This window comes from Quercus lobata, chromosome 2, assembly GCF_001633185.2.
Source record: "Quercus lobata isolate SW786 chromosome 2, ValleyOak3.0 Primary Assembly, whole genome shotgun sequence".
Taxonomy (NCBI): domain Eukaryota; kingdom Viridiplantae; phylum Streptophyta; class Magnoliopsida; order Fagales; family Fagaceae; genus Quercus; species Quercus lobata.
This window is the reverse complement of record NC_044905.1, coordinates 77883050-77896016: the sequence shown is the minus strand read 5'-3', so window position 1 is coordinate 77896016 and position 12967 is coordinate 77883050. Positions and strand designations below refer to the sequence as shown.

The 12967-nt window shown below is 39.4% G+C and overlaps 1 protein-coding gene across 1 annotated transcript; it reads right to left on the bottom strand.

The window, feature by feature from the left end:
* Positions 1–9103: 9103 nt before the first annotated feature.
* On the bottom strand, positions 9104–12154 carry LOC115978298 (gibberellin-regulated protein 14-like). Its single transcript, XM_031100319.1, has 4 exons — positions 11897–12154; positions 11748–11777; positions 11195–11432; positions 9104–9517 (listed from the first exon to the last, which is right to left on the bottom strand). The coding sequence occupies exons 1-4, from the start codon at positions 11951–11953 to the stop codon at positions 9333–9335; spliced, it is 510 nt and encodes a 169-aa protein (XP_030956179.1). The 5' UTR covers positions 11954–12154; the 3' UTR covers positions 9104–9332.
* Positions 12155–12967: the final 813 nt, after the last annotated feature.

The window sequence follows — 12967 nt, the reverse complement described above, 5'->3', positions numbered from 1 at the left end:
AAGACATGGGCTAACTCTTCAACCCACCTCCCTTTCGCGTCGTCCAACCTCTTTTTCAGCCCATTCACTATGGTTTTATTGATGGCTTCCGCCTGTCCATTACCCTTTGGGTAAGCCAGTGTGGAGTATCGATTGATAATTCCCAGCTCATTACAGTATCTTCTAAAGGCTTTGCTGTCAAACTGGAGGCCGTTGTCCGAGATCAGGGTGTGCGGGGTCCCGAACCTAGTGATAATATTTTTCCAAACAAACTTCTTAACATCGACTTCCCTAATGTTTGCCAGAGCCTCAGCTTCGACTCACTTTGTGAAGTAATCGGTGCCGACGAGAAGAAATTTCTTGTTCCCTGTCGCTTTGGGGAATGGTCCTAGTATGTCTAGACCCCATTGTGCGAATGGCCAAGGGTTGGACAGCGGGTTAAGTTCTCCGCCTGGCTGGTGTATGTTCGGGGCGAACCTTTGGCACTGGTCGCACTTCTTCACATATTCCAGAGCCTCTTTATGCATGCTCGGCCACCAGTAACCCAGCGTTATGGCCTTGTGGGACAGGGACCTACCCCCCGTATGACTTCCGCAAATTCCTTCATGTAACTCCTCCAGGATGAGTTCAGTAGCCTCTGGGTGCACACACAGCAGGTATGGCCCTAAGAACGAGCGTCTGTAAAGTTTGGAGTCCTCAGACAACTAGAATCGAGAAGCTTTCCTCCTGATTTTGTCGGCCTCAACCTTATCGTCTGGCAAGGTGTCGTGCTTTAAGAACAGCACCAGAGGATCCATCCAGCTATGTCCTATCCTGACGCTGTGTACCCGAATTCCGTTGGCCTTCTCTGTTGTTGGGCGGTAGAGATCTCCTACTAAAATAACTTGAGGAAGTGGCTGAGCCGAGGAGGTGGCCAGCGTTGTGAGAGAATCAGCATGGGTGTTCCCGCTCCTGGGTACATGCGTTAAACGGAAGTGATAGAAATAGGTTTGCAGGTGCTTAGCCCGGACCAGGTACTCTTGCATTCTTTCATCCTTTGCCTCCAACTCCCCGTTTACTTGTCCCACGATGAGTCTCGAATCCGAGAACATGTTTACGAATTTTCCACCCAATTTCTGGATCATCGACATTCCCTCCAATAGCACCTCATACTCGGCTTCGTTGTTCGTGGCTGAGAATCCGAGTCTCAACGACTTTTCTATGGTTATCCCTTCGGGAGAGACCAGAACGAGCCCCACCCCTGAGCCCCTTTGGTTCGCTGCACCGTCGATGTGTGCTTTCCACCAATTGTGTTCATGTTGAGAGACTGTGCTGATTAGTTTCTCATCAGCACTTAGTGATCCCGACACTTCCTTTCCTTCTAATGTGGGCTCCGCAAATTCAGCTACTAGATTGGCGAGGACCTGACCTTTTACAGCGGTGCGAGGCATGTATCTAATGTTGAAGGCGCTCAGAATCATTCCCCATTTTGCAATTCTGCCTGTGTAGTCAGCGCTGCGGAGGACGGATTTCAACGGAAGTTGAGTTAGCACAACTACAGTATGTGCCTGAAAATAGTGGGGGAGTTTCCGCGTGGCTTGTACGACGGCCAAGATAGCTTTTTCGAGGGGGAGATACCGGGTCTCTGCCTCCTGCAGTGATTTGCTCATGTAATAGACGAGTCGCTGTGTGCCGTTGTCTTCTCGGATTAGCACTAAGCTCACCGTATGAGAGGTTACTGTAATGTAGGCGAACAATACCTCGTCGGCATCGGGACTGAACATAATTAGTGGTTGGGCGAGGTATTCCTTAAGCTGTTGGAAAGCTAAAGCACACTCCTCAGTTCACTCGAAGCCCTTCCACTTGTGCAATAGGAGGAAGAAAGGCCTGCATTTGTCCGCTGAGCAGGAGATGAAACGGTTTAAAGCAGCTATCATGCCGATGAGCTTCTGGACCTTTTTGGGATTCCGAGGAGGCTGCAAGCTATGAATGGCTCTTATTTGGTCAGGGTTAACTTCTATACCTCTGTGGGTCACCATATAGCCTAAGAATTTTCCTGATCCCACCCCAAATGAACATTTAGATGCGTTCAGTCGTAGCTTGTACTTTCTTAGAATTTGAAAGACGTCGCCGAGGTCTCTGATGTGGTCGGCCACCAATTTTCTTTTTACCACCATGTCATCTATATACACTTCAACGCTCTTACCGATCTGCTGTTCAAACATCCTAGTTATCATCCTTTGGTAGGTCGACTCGACATTTTTCAAGCCGAAGGGCATCATCTTAAAATGATAATTTCCGACTGGGGTGACAAAAGCAGTTTTTTCTTGGTCTTTGGCAGTCAGTGATATCTGATGGTAGCCCTAGAAGGCGTCCAAAAAACTCTTTCGGGGGTGTCCGACAGTCGAGTTTACCAATCGGTCTATCCGTGGCATGGGGAAAGGATCCTTCGGGCAGGCCTTGTTTAGGTCCGTGAAGTCTACGCAGACCCGCCATTTCCCGCTCTTCTTTTTTACCACGACTGTGTTGGCTAACCATTCGGGGTAGAATACTTCTTTGATAGCCCCTGCTTTTTTCAATTTTGCGACCTCTTCTCTTACAGCGTCTGCATGTTCTTTTGACAGTCGCCGAAGAGGTTGCTTCTTAGGCGTTATAGCCGGGTTAACATTAAGGTGATGACAGATGAGATCTAAGTCAACCCCGGGGGCCTCATAGGGATCCCAGGCGAATACGTCCACATTCCGTCGGAGAAAATCAATTAGTGTTGACTTCTCCTGGGGTGGTAATTCTGAGCTGATCTGAAAAAACTTCTCAGGGTCTGATCCGACGAGTACTTTCTACAGATCCTCACAGCTCACCTCCGTGGCTGGTCCTCCACCACCCGCAGTTGGAACCGGGGTCATTAATTGCTATAAGCCGTTCTCAGTTGAAGTGGAAGGTTCACCATTTGGTCGTCGTGAGATTGCCAACACCATGCATTGCCTAGCCATTCCTTGGTTCCCTATTATTTCTTTGACTTGACCTCCTGACAGATACTTCACTTTTTGGTGCAAGGTTGATGGCACAGCCCCTAGTGCATGAAGCCACGGTCGGGCCACAATAGTTGTGTAGGGGGAGTACACGTCTACCACAATGAAGTTCACCTCCACTACGTCTGAGTCTGTTTGCACAAGCAGCCTAATCATGCCTTTCGGGGTGACGGTTTTTCCTTCAAAGCTGACTAGAGGGGAATTGTATGGCGACAGGTCTTCTAGCTTCAAGTTCAATCCCTTATACAAGTCAGGGTACATTACTTCCACGGCGCTGCCTTGATCAACTAACACCCTTTTCACGTCATAACCTCCAATTCTGAGTGTGACGACTAGGGCATCATCGTGGGGTTGAAGGGTTCCTTATTTGTCCTCCTCCGAGAACCCGATTAAGGGCGTGGCAATCACTCTAGCTCTCTTGGATTCCCTGTCGTCCGGCTCAGTCGGGAACCTGCCCACTGACATTACTCTGAAAAGGCTGGAACCGGTCCTTCCAAGTGCGGCAAGAATGACATTTATTGTGCCAATGGGTGGCCTCAATGTACTTTGTCTGGTTTTGATATTTGACTGTTCCTGCCATCTTTCAGGGCGATGCAACAGATGCCTCAACTTCCCTTCTCGAACAAGCCGGTCTAAATGGTTTTTCAGATTCCTGCAATCATCGGTGGTGTGACCTGGCTCTTGGTGGTATGCGCAATACAAATTCTGATTACGTTTCGAGGGGTCACCTACCATCCTTTTCGGCCATTGAAAGAAAGGTTCGCACTTCACCTTCTCTAGGATCTTGTGTAATGGTTCTCGGAACACAGCATGGACTGCCTAAGCCCCAGTGGATCCAGACTGTTCCGCGTAGTCTCTTCTTAGCCTGTTACTGCCGTTAAAGCGGTCCGACCTGAAGTCCCCCCTCTCTTGAAGGACAACCTTCGCTTTACCCTTCCCCATCTACTGGTCCTCCTCGACCCTTTTGTACTTGTCAATTCTGTCCATGAGTTGGTGCACGCTGGTGACTGACTTCCCAGTGAGGGACTTTCTTAAGCCATGCTCTGTCGGCAGACCCCTTTTAAACGTACTAATGGCGACGTCATCGTAATTTCCTTCTATCTCATTATACATTTCCTAGTACCTGTCTGAGTAGGCCTTCAGTGTCTCCCCTTCCCGCATGGACAAGGATATGAGGGAATCTAGGGGTCAAGGGACTCTATTGCTAGTAATGAAGCAGGAACCAAAAGCCTGTGTCAGCTGTTTAAAGGAATCTATGGAATTCGGCTTGAGGGCATCAAACCATCTCATCGCCATAGGTCCCAAGCTGGACGGAAACACCTTACACATTAACGCCTCATCCCTGGAATGGACGGCCATCCTCTGATTAAATTGGCTTACATGCTCTACTGGGTCAGTCTGACCATTGTATATGACAAACGTTGGTTGATGGAACCGCCGAGGAAACTCTGCCCTCTCTATTCTATGCATGAAAGGCAACTGGGAGATACGATCCAGAGCCTTGCGCATGGCATCGTTGGCCAGGCCTTGGTAAGATGGGCTTTTGTGGCCGCGTTTGCGAGACCGCTCTTCCTCATAGGAAAAAGTCTCGCTTGAAGGGGTTCTTGATCTCCGCCTGTATTCATTATCCTCATCACTGCTAGTGTCTGAGCCGGGTGAAGGACGTTTTCGCTGCGCTCGGCGCAGCTTCTTCTTCAAATCATCAATCTCTTGCTGTAGAGCCTTTCGATCGTTTTGCTTGTGGGATGCATGAAATTTCCCTTTCGAGCGGCTTCTACTCGTGTGAGAGGTTTTCACACTGCCCTCTCGTTGCTTATATTGGTCTTTCTCTCGTTCGAGATTCAAAAAATTGTCCTGCCGTTGGGAATCTGCACGTCCGGTTTGGCGCGGACCTGATCCTTCCATTTCTTACAGTTTCACTTGTCGAGACACAAGTTCTTCCCACAGACGGCGTCAATTGTAGGGGCAGTTTTTGGGGCCCAAGCCCAGCAAGTAAGTGGTTCTGGCCCAAAAGACCCTAGACAATGAATTTGTAGAGAGCGGGTTACAGAACTAGGGCTGAACGAAGTGAACGTTAATTAGTTGTATGCCATGCAACAGTCTGAACGTGAGAATATTTCATTTATGTTCACAGGATACCGGTCCGAGGAGACATATGAATGCACTTCTTGCTCTAATTAAAGACTACAGAATTCTTTAATCTCTCTCTCTCTTTTTTCCCTCTAAATTTTCCGATCCCTTCTTCATGGGGATTTCCTTCTCTTATATAGCCTCCTTAAATTGATAAGAGCTTTACACTTGTTAACCATCTGGACTTTCACTTGAGTGCTTGTCCCATCGGACATCCACCTTATCTTTCTGTGAGTTGCATTGGCCAATGTAACACTATTCGCCTGTCTTCTTCACATTAATGCGGCTGAAAAAGTAGCTTCCTTGCATTTAATGTGGCAGTTGTGGTTTCTCCTTGGACGTCTTACGTTTTCCTCTTTTTTCCTGCTATGTGAGGCTCATCCTACTACCCACGTTTGTTTGGGATGGTTCTTCACTATGGATGGGGCGCACATTGGGCTCGTATTTGTGTGTCCGAGGAGACATTCCTCCTCAGACGTCTTTTTAAATAAGCTGGGCTCAACAGGATTGGGTTGGAAGTCTTTTGGTCCCCCTTTCCCCTTTTGGTCATGGTTGGGCTCCGTGCGGGGCCCAAGGCCCATTGTTGACTTTGGGAATTTTACCCCTACACCTTGCATTCTCATTCTCCCTTACTTCTACTTCTCTACAATATTTTATAGTCTCACCCGCCAAGGAGCCACAACCACATGTCACATTCTAGGTCAACCATATTAGCCACCACGTCAACACTCAACCACTTCACTGCCTTGTCAACATTAGCTTGAGTCTACATGACCGAGTTAAGACCTCGAACTAGATCTTTGGAATCAAATTACAGATCCACAGTGGCATAGCTAGACATTTTTGGTTGGGGGGCCGAGGTAATATTATCATGTTGATTTGCAATTCAAGAAAAATACAAAGTATGACACATATACATATATACATGTCTTCCTGCATTAGCTTTAGAAAAAAATCATTAAATCTAACCAAAACTAGACTACATTTACAAGAAATAATATTTATAGAAATTAAATATAACAAAGTCACCATAAGTAACTATAAAATAAATAGCAGTTAAATTCAACCAAATTAGAATACTATGGTCAAAAATAAATTCAAAATCAATTTCATTCCTACTAATAGTCTAATATTGTACCCTCACAGTCTCTCTACTCTCTAATGATAATTCCCACACCAGTGTCTTTGAATAGCTATGGGATATGGCAGCACTCAAGAAAAAAAAAGTGGGATATCGTTGGCATGTCTTCGAGAAGGAAAGGAAAAGTAGGAATTTGGGGTGGGGCATTTTTTTGGCTACGTATTGGAGGAGGGGCCAAGTTTTTCTCATAGGGGGGCCAGCTCTTAAATGAGGCAGTGTGAGACCTATTTCTTCCTACTATTATAGGGGTTGCCTTCGCCCCCAATGAACCAGACTATTGACTTTGTCTACTTTGACCAATATTAGGGTTGACGTTTTTCCAATATTATGTATCCTTTCTGTTTTTTCACTTTTTTGTATAGATTACAATTTCAGAGGTCAATTTTCTCATATGAGGCATCCAAGTCACACAAATCAGCCTATTTTTTGGCCTAATCAATGCAAAATTCACCAACTCATCACTCACACGTGTCTTATCATGACATTCCCTTTTAGATATTCCTTAAGCCATCAGTGTAGCCGTCCTTAGGCCATAACAGCCCCTTCTTAGTCACTCATGCAACCATTTTTAAGCCTTTATGGTCATTTTTCAACATTCATTTATTCTCATTATTCATTGCGATCACTAGCAATTTTCATGATTCTTTCTCCTTTGTTTTACCCAATCCAATTTCCATTCAATACAGTCATTTATGGTCATCGACCTGCAAAGCATTATTGAGGCATTTTCATGATCTTGTATTTCAAACTTAAGGCATTATTAAGATTCTACCTTAAATTTGAGAGGGAGTATTAACGAAATTATGGTTTATGTGGATTTGGATTCAGTGTAATAGTAGCACGGTGCAATGCACCTTTAATATGAGGGAAAGTTGAAAAGCTAAAAAGTTGAAAGGTTTAAAAAATTGATCCAAATACAAATACAAATAAGGGAGAGGAAATGAAATTATAAAACAAGCATATCACAAACTCCACTTAAAAGTTAAGATAACTTTTAAGGGATAGGATAGAGCAAATTATACTATACATAACATACTATTTTAAATAATGTCAAACAATTATCATTTTTTTAAGAAACATGTTGTAAAATAACGGAAGCTCAAATTACCAATATTAATTGTGAAAATATTTTAGGCTTGAGAAAGATCTCCAAACTAATCAATAGAAATGAAGAAAATTAATCAAAAAGAAAATGGACACAAAACACCAAGAATTACGTGGTTCGGCAATAGCCTACATTCACAAGCAACAACAAACAAATTTCACTATAACAAATTTGGAATAATACAAATTTGTGTTGAGGCACTCCCACAAACCCAAATCCCAAATAGCTCTCTCTCACAAATACAAAACCAAAGGTTCACAAATACCAAATACCAATTGCACACAAACCAAAAAGAGAGCCACAAATCAAATCCAAAAGTTGTAACACACCAAGAGAAGCAAATCTCCAAACCGCAGAACCGAAACCAAGGGGCAACAAACCTCTCTCACTATTCCAAATTGCAACCTACAAATATCAAAGAACAAAACAAAAGAGAGCCTATTTTTCTCACACCCACACTCTAAATTTGCCACAATAGCACTTTACTTATATGGGAGACTTTAGTCGGCTAGTATGTTCAAAACCAAGAAGGACTAGACTTTTTTCCACACAATACAAAAGGAGAATCACTCCTATTCCAAAAGGAATTCCAAATCAAGTAGTAAACAAGACTTATAATAGAGTTTGATAACTTTAAACAACAATAACTCAAAAGGAATAAGATTCTTTCTTATCCAAATCCAACAAGGAGTTGGACTCCTAATTCAAGCTATATTCTACAAAGCAAACATACACAATATTTAAGAACTTATATAATTATCAAAGTACTCACCTAATAACTTAATAATTCATCGGTTATCGGATTAATTCTCTCTCCTTAGTCCCCAAATAAACATCACACCTATCACATGGTACCCAAAAACTTACCTAACGAACGTTTTGCAAAAACACTCTAGAAACAACACACCCGTCTCAAATACCATGTTTTAGGTATACATGTTTGAATGAGATCATAGAGTCATATACAACCTATAAAATTAATGATTTCTTTTCTTATAGGTAGATGGTGCGGAGGGAGTGAGGGGGAAATATACTTGGACCACAACATATAGACTTAACTTTGGATGAAAAGTTGTTTTATGGTCTCTCTCTCTCTTATAGATCTTTGACTGCTATACGAACATCTGACTTACAAGCAAAAGGTCAATTCCGTTTGGATACAGCTGAAAATTGAAAACTGAAAAACACTGTAGCAAAATAATTTTTAAATATGTAAATAATACCGTGGGATCCATTTTTAATAAAAAATTGTTGAAAAGTGAGGTTTATGGGTCCCATGAACAATGCACGGGACCCACTGATGTGGCTGAAAATTGCTTGATAAGTCAAATATTGCTGTTACTGTTCATAAACAGTAACCGTAACTGAAAAAATTTGTCCCTAAAACGCATGAAAAAAAAAAAAAAAAATTTGCTAGACACAAACGCTTTCAGCTGAATCCAAACGTACACTTATTTGAATGCACCGATTCAAGGTGCTCTTTGGTAATGTGTTGGGCACTGATTTTCTTTTCCTTCTTTAACTTTTTATTTAACTCTATTCCCCTCTGAGTCTCGTATTTTGGTACATAACAATTTCTTGCAAGCCATATATGGCGACTGGATAGCAACATTCGTGTTTCTCAACAACCAAAAAAAGGGATAGCAGCATACTTGTTTAATGAGCAGGATTACAAGTTTTATATTTCTTATAGAACCAGTAAATATTTGCATGCATGAAGTAGAAAGGACATTAAAAACCACTTAGAAATAATACTTTTTTTAATGTAATATCTGAAATATAGCAAAATGGGAAAATGTATTAAACACCACAAAACAATTCTTGGCCTCGCACTATATGCACAATTTATTGCTTCAGGAAGTAGCTAGCTAGTAAAAAGGACACTGCGTGGAAAACCAAATGTTTTCACCCTCTTCTCAATACTTATTACAGATCTAGGCAATACAACCATCCAAGTGATATAGGCCATTCAAGGACACTTGTATTTGTTGCCGTGAGTGGTCATTTCGGTGTAGCACTTGCCACATTTTTCCCTGTTACCAAATGTTCCTGGTGGAACACACTTGCAGCGGTCACAGCATGTCATGCAGGCTCTCATGCACACTCTCTTCCGGTTATGTAATTGGCATCTCTGATCACATCTGGGGATACAATCTGTGCACAATACAATAGCACATTTACCACAAAACAATAGCACATTTAAGTAGATTCTTTTTTTAACTTTAAAATCTAAATTTGTACAAAATAAAATTAATTTATTACCTGGTTCAATAAATTAGTATCACTATAATACAAAGTAGTCGCTAACCCGTGCTATGCACGAGAACCTACTTATTTGTGTGGTAAACTAAAATGATTTTATAAAATTTTAAATTGATTAAGAAACTACATTATTGCATGAATTGCTCTTGTATAACTTCAATTTGTGTTACAATTTGATAAAGAAGTCATTGTTTGAATGTGCAATGACTTACGAAAAATATTAAAGAATAGTTCATGACTATAAACCTATAACTATTGAAAATAATCAAAAGATTAAGAGTTTAAAAATTATAAAAATATATATGTGTGTGTGACTATACAACAGAGAAATATAACCATGATCCTTGTCTTTGTATATAACCATGATCCTTGTCTTTGTTGTTCCGTACATGAAACAAACTCTTTGTATTTTATTATCATGTGTCCACAACGTGTTAAAATGAAATACTTCATAAACCTATTTCCTTAAACTTCCTTAAAATTTTAATTAAACATTAAATTAAAATAGCATAGAGTAGGCTTTGATTGGGTATTGTAGACTTGTAGTAGGAAGTAGAGTTTTAATCATAGAATTTTTATGATATGGAGCTTTAACCAACGTTTCTTTTTATTTATTTATATATATATATATATTAGTTTTAGAAAAGTTTTTTTTTTTTTGGGTTTATGTTTTTTTTTTTAATATTGTGCTGATGTGAAAAATTTTGGAAGTTAAGTTTTAGTTTTATATATAATAATAATAATAATACGTGAAAGTTTCTCAAAAAAAAAAAAATATATATATATATATAATACATGAAAAAAAAATACTTAAATAAAAAAAGTATGGGCTTATATTTGTTGAAATTTTTGTTATAGAATTTTAGTTGAAGTGGAATTTTCAAGTTCTTAAAATATATATCTAATAGAGTTTTACTTAAACTAAATTATTGTAACAATTGATAAGATAATTATACGTTATAGAGAAATAATAAATATATAAGATATAAAACCTAAATTAAAAAGAATCTAAAATAAAAATAAAAAGAGAAAATAGTGGTGATGTGAAAAATTGTGAAAACTTCAAAAGTTTCGGTTATATATATATATATATATATATATATATGAGTTAATATAATATACATCAAATAATTAATTGATGTGATAATTTATAATAATTGATAAAGTATGAGTTTGCATTAAAAAAAAATATGATAACTTATTAATTAGTGTGTGGTCATGTGGGGGCCAGCTTAGCTTAGGCCTTGTGAACAAGACTACACAATGCAATATATACTGTACAATCTTATCCTATCAAGTTGTGTGCACTGTTATTGTGCACTATACTACATTTTAAGATACAATATGACTTTTTTAATAGATTTTATTGACCAATAAAAATACCTAATTTTTTTTTTTACAAGTAGGGACATTTTTATTATTTTTTTAATACATTTTATTGGTCAATAAAAGTTTTTTTTTTTTTTTTATTTGGAGCTCAGCAATTGCATCAATTGCTTATATAGTTCACCTGGCCTGAAAAAATATAGTGTTCGGCAGACTTGTTGGTAAAACTGTGTTGAAATTTACCTTGTTTAGACTTCACTGGGGGCAGTGGTGGAGAAGTGGGTGGCTCAACTGGGGGCACAGGGGCAGGTGCTTTTGGTGGAGGAGATTGAGATGGTGGTGTGTTCACAGGTGGTGGTGGTGCATAAGCTGGTGCCTTTGGTGGAGATTGAGATGGTGGCGTCTTCACAGGTGGAGGTGGTGCATAAACTGGGACCTTAGCAGGAGGTTGTGCTGGTTCTGGCTCTTTAACATAAGTGACCTATACCAAATCACAAAGTCCATTTTTTTTTTGTTAGTATTAAAAGAAAAAAAAGAATCAGCAAGTAGCCAAGTTAAGTATAGAACTCCTCTTGCTTAGAAAAATATTTAGTTAAGGTTACAACTTGATCCTCAATAAAAATAAAATAAAATAAATAAATAAATAAATAAGAGGCTTAAGGTTACAACTTACAAAAAACTAGAAGGAATCTAAATCTAAGGTACCCAAATATAACAACATAGAAACAAACCCATTAAAGGAAACAACTGAAGAGAGAGGAAAAAAAATGTAAACATTTGTCTTATATAATAATACCTCCTTGAGTTCCTCATCTTTAGATGAAACCTACAAAAAGAGATGAGGATTTCTACAAATTAAGAAAACCAATCAAAGGAAGCAAATAGATTGATTCAAATGAAGTGTGTGTGTGTGTGTGTGAGAGAGAGAGAGAGAGAGAGCCATACTGTTGCAGTAAACACAAGAAAAGTGGTGAACAAAAAGAGCATAGCTTTCAAAGCCATCCTTAGAAAGAGAAGGGAAGAAAATGTGAAAGCTACTAGTCACTTGATATTGATTCAAGGCAGAACTATCTGTGGTATAAATAGTGCTCAAAAATGGAGAGAGAAATCTCTACAGCTGGCCTTTTATTCAATCAAACACTGCATGCCAGCTTGAGCTTCACCAAATCACTGAGACACAAGTTATGACTACATGTCCTGAAACTCAGTTTTTCTTTTTCTTTTTTTTGGGTAGAAATTGATGTCCTCAAGTGTGACTTAATTAAGAGCTCCGACCCACATGCCCCAATGACTGTGTCTGCTAGACTAGTATATGTGTTACTCATCAGAGAGTGGGTTACACCAATAATTTATTAGCCTGCACACGAGGTGTGTCTTTTCAAAATCGGAACCAAAGATAGCCTCATTGATAACAAGGCTAATGTTCTCACCTACCTCTTCAGTTGTTTACCAATTTTTACGTGCTTTAAATAATTGAGGTCAAGGTTAATTAGACTCCTTATCTTAGTTTGTAACTAAAAGTTTTCCACTTGACCAATATGGAAGACATGTGGATGAGCCTTGATTGTCACCAATCCTAAACAGGAATCTTTTGGTATATGTCTAAAAAATAATTTAGTTCAAAGTTGGAGGGTAATGTTTCTATAGAGTTGTACCCAAGACCTAGCTAGCTGGCTTTTTTTAATATAAATATATATAATAAGATTTGGATGATACTAAATATTATTTGAATTTATAGTACCATTTTCATTATAATTGTTCTTACTATTAGGTCAAAATATTAATGAATTTCATTTTAATCGAGGTAAAATTTGATTTCAAGTCCCTTAATCTAGGTAAATTAATTGAAACCCATTAATTAATTGATTGACCTTAATTAATTAAGATTTGCAAGTATAATGGTTGTGGTGGAGGATTGGATAACATTATTGTACATCAAAATTTAAACTTTTATGTCAATGAAAGAAGATCATAAAACATTGGGATGACCTATCTCTAACCCTACCAAGGTGCATG

Coding starts and splice junctions, on each gene's coding strand:
- LOC115978298 (XM_031100319.1), bottom strand. CDS start 11,953: ATGGCTTTGAAAGCTATGCTCTTTTTGTTCACCACTTTTCTTGTGTTT. Junction 11,433..11,747: donor AAGATGAGGAACTCAAGGAG/GTATTATTATAT, acceptor GATTTGGTATAG/GTCACTTATGTTAAAGAGCC. Junction 9,518..11,194: donor CCCAGTGAAGTCTAAACAAG/GTAAATTTCAAC, acceptor TATTGTGCACAG/ATTGTATCCCCAGATGTGAT.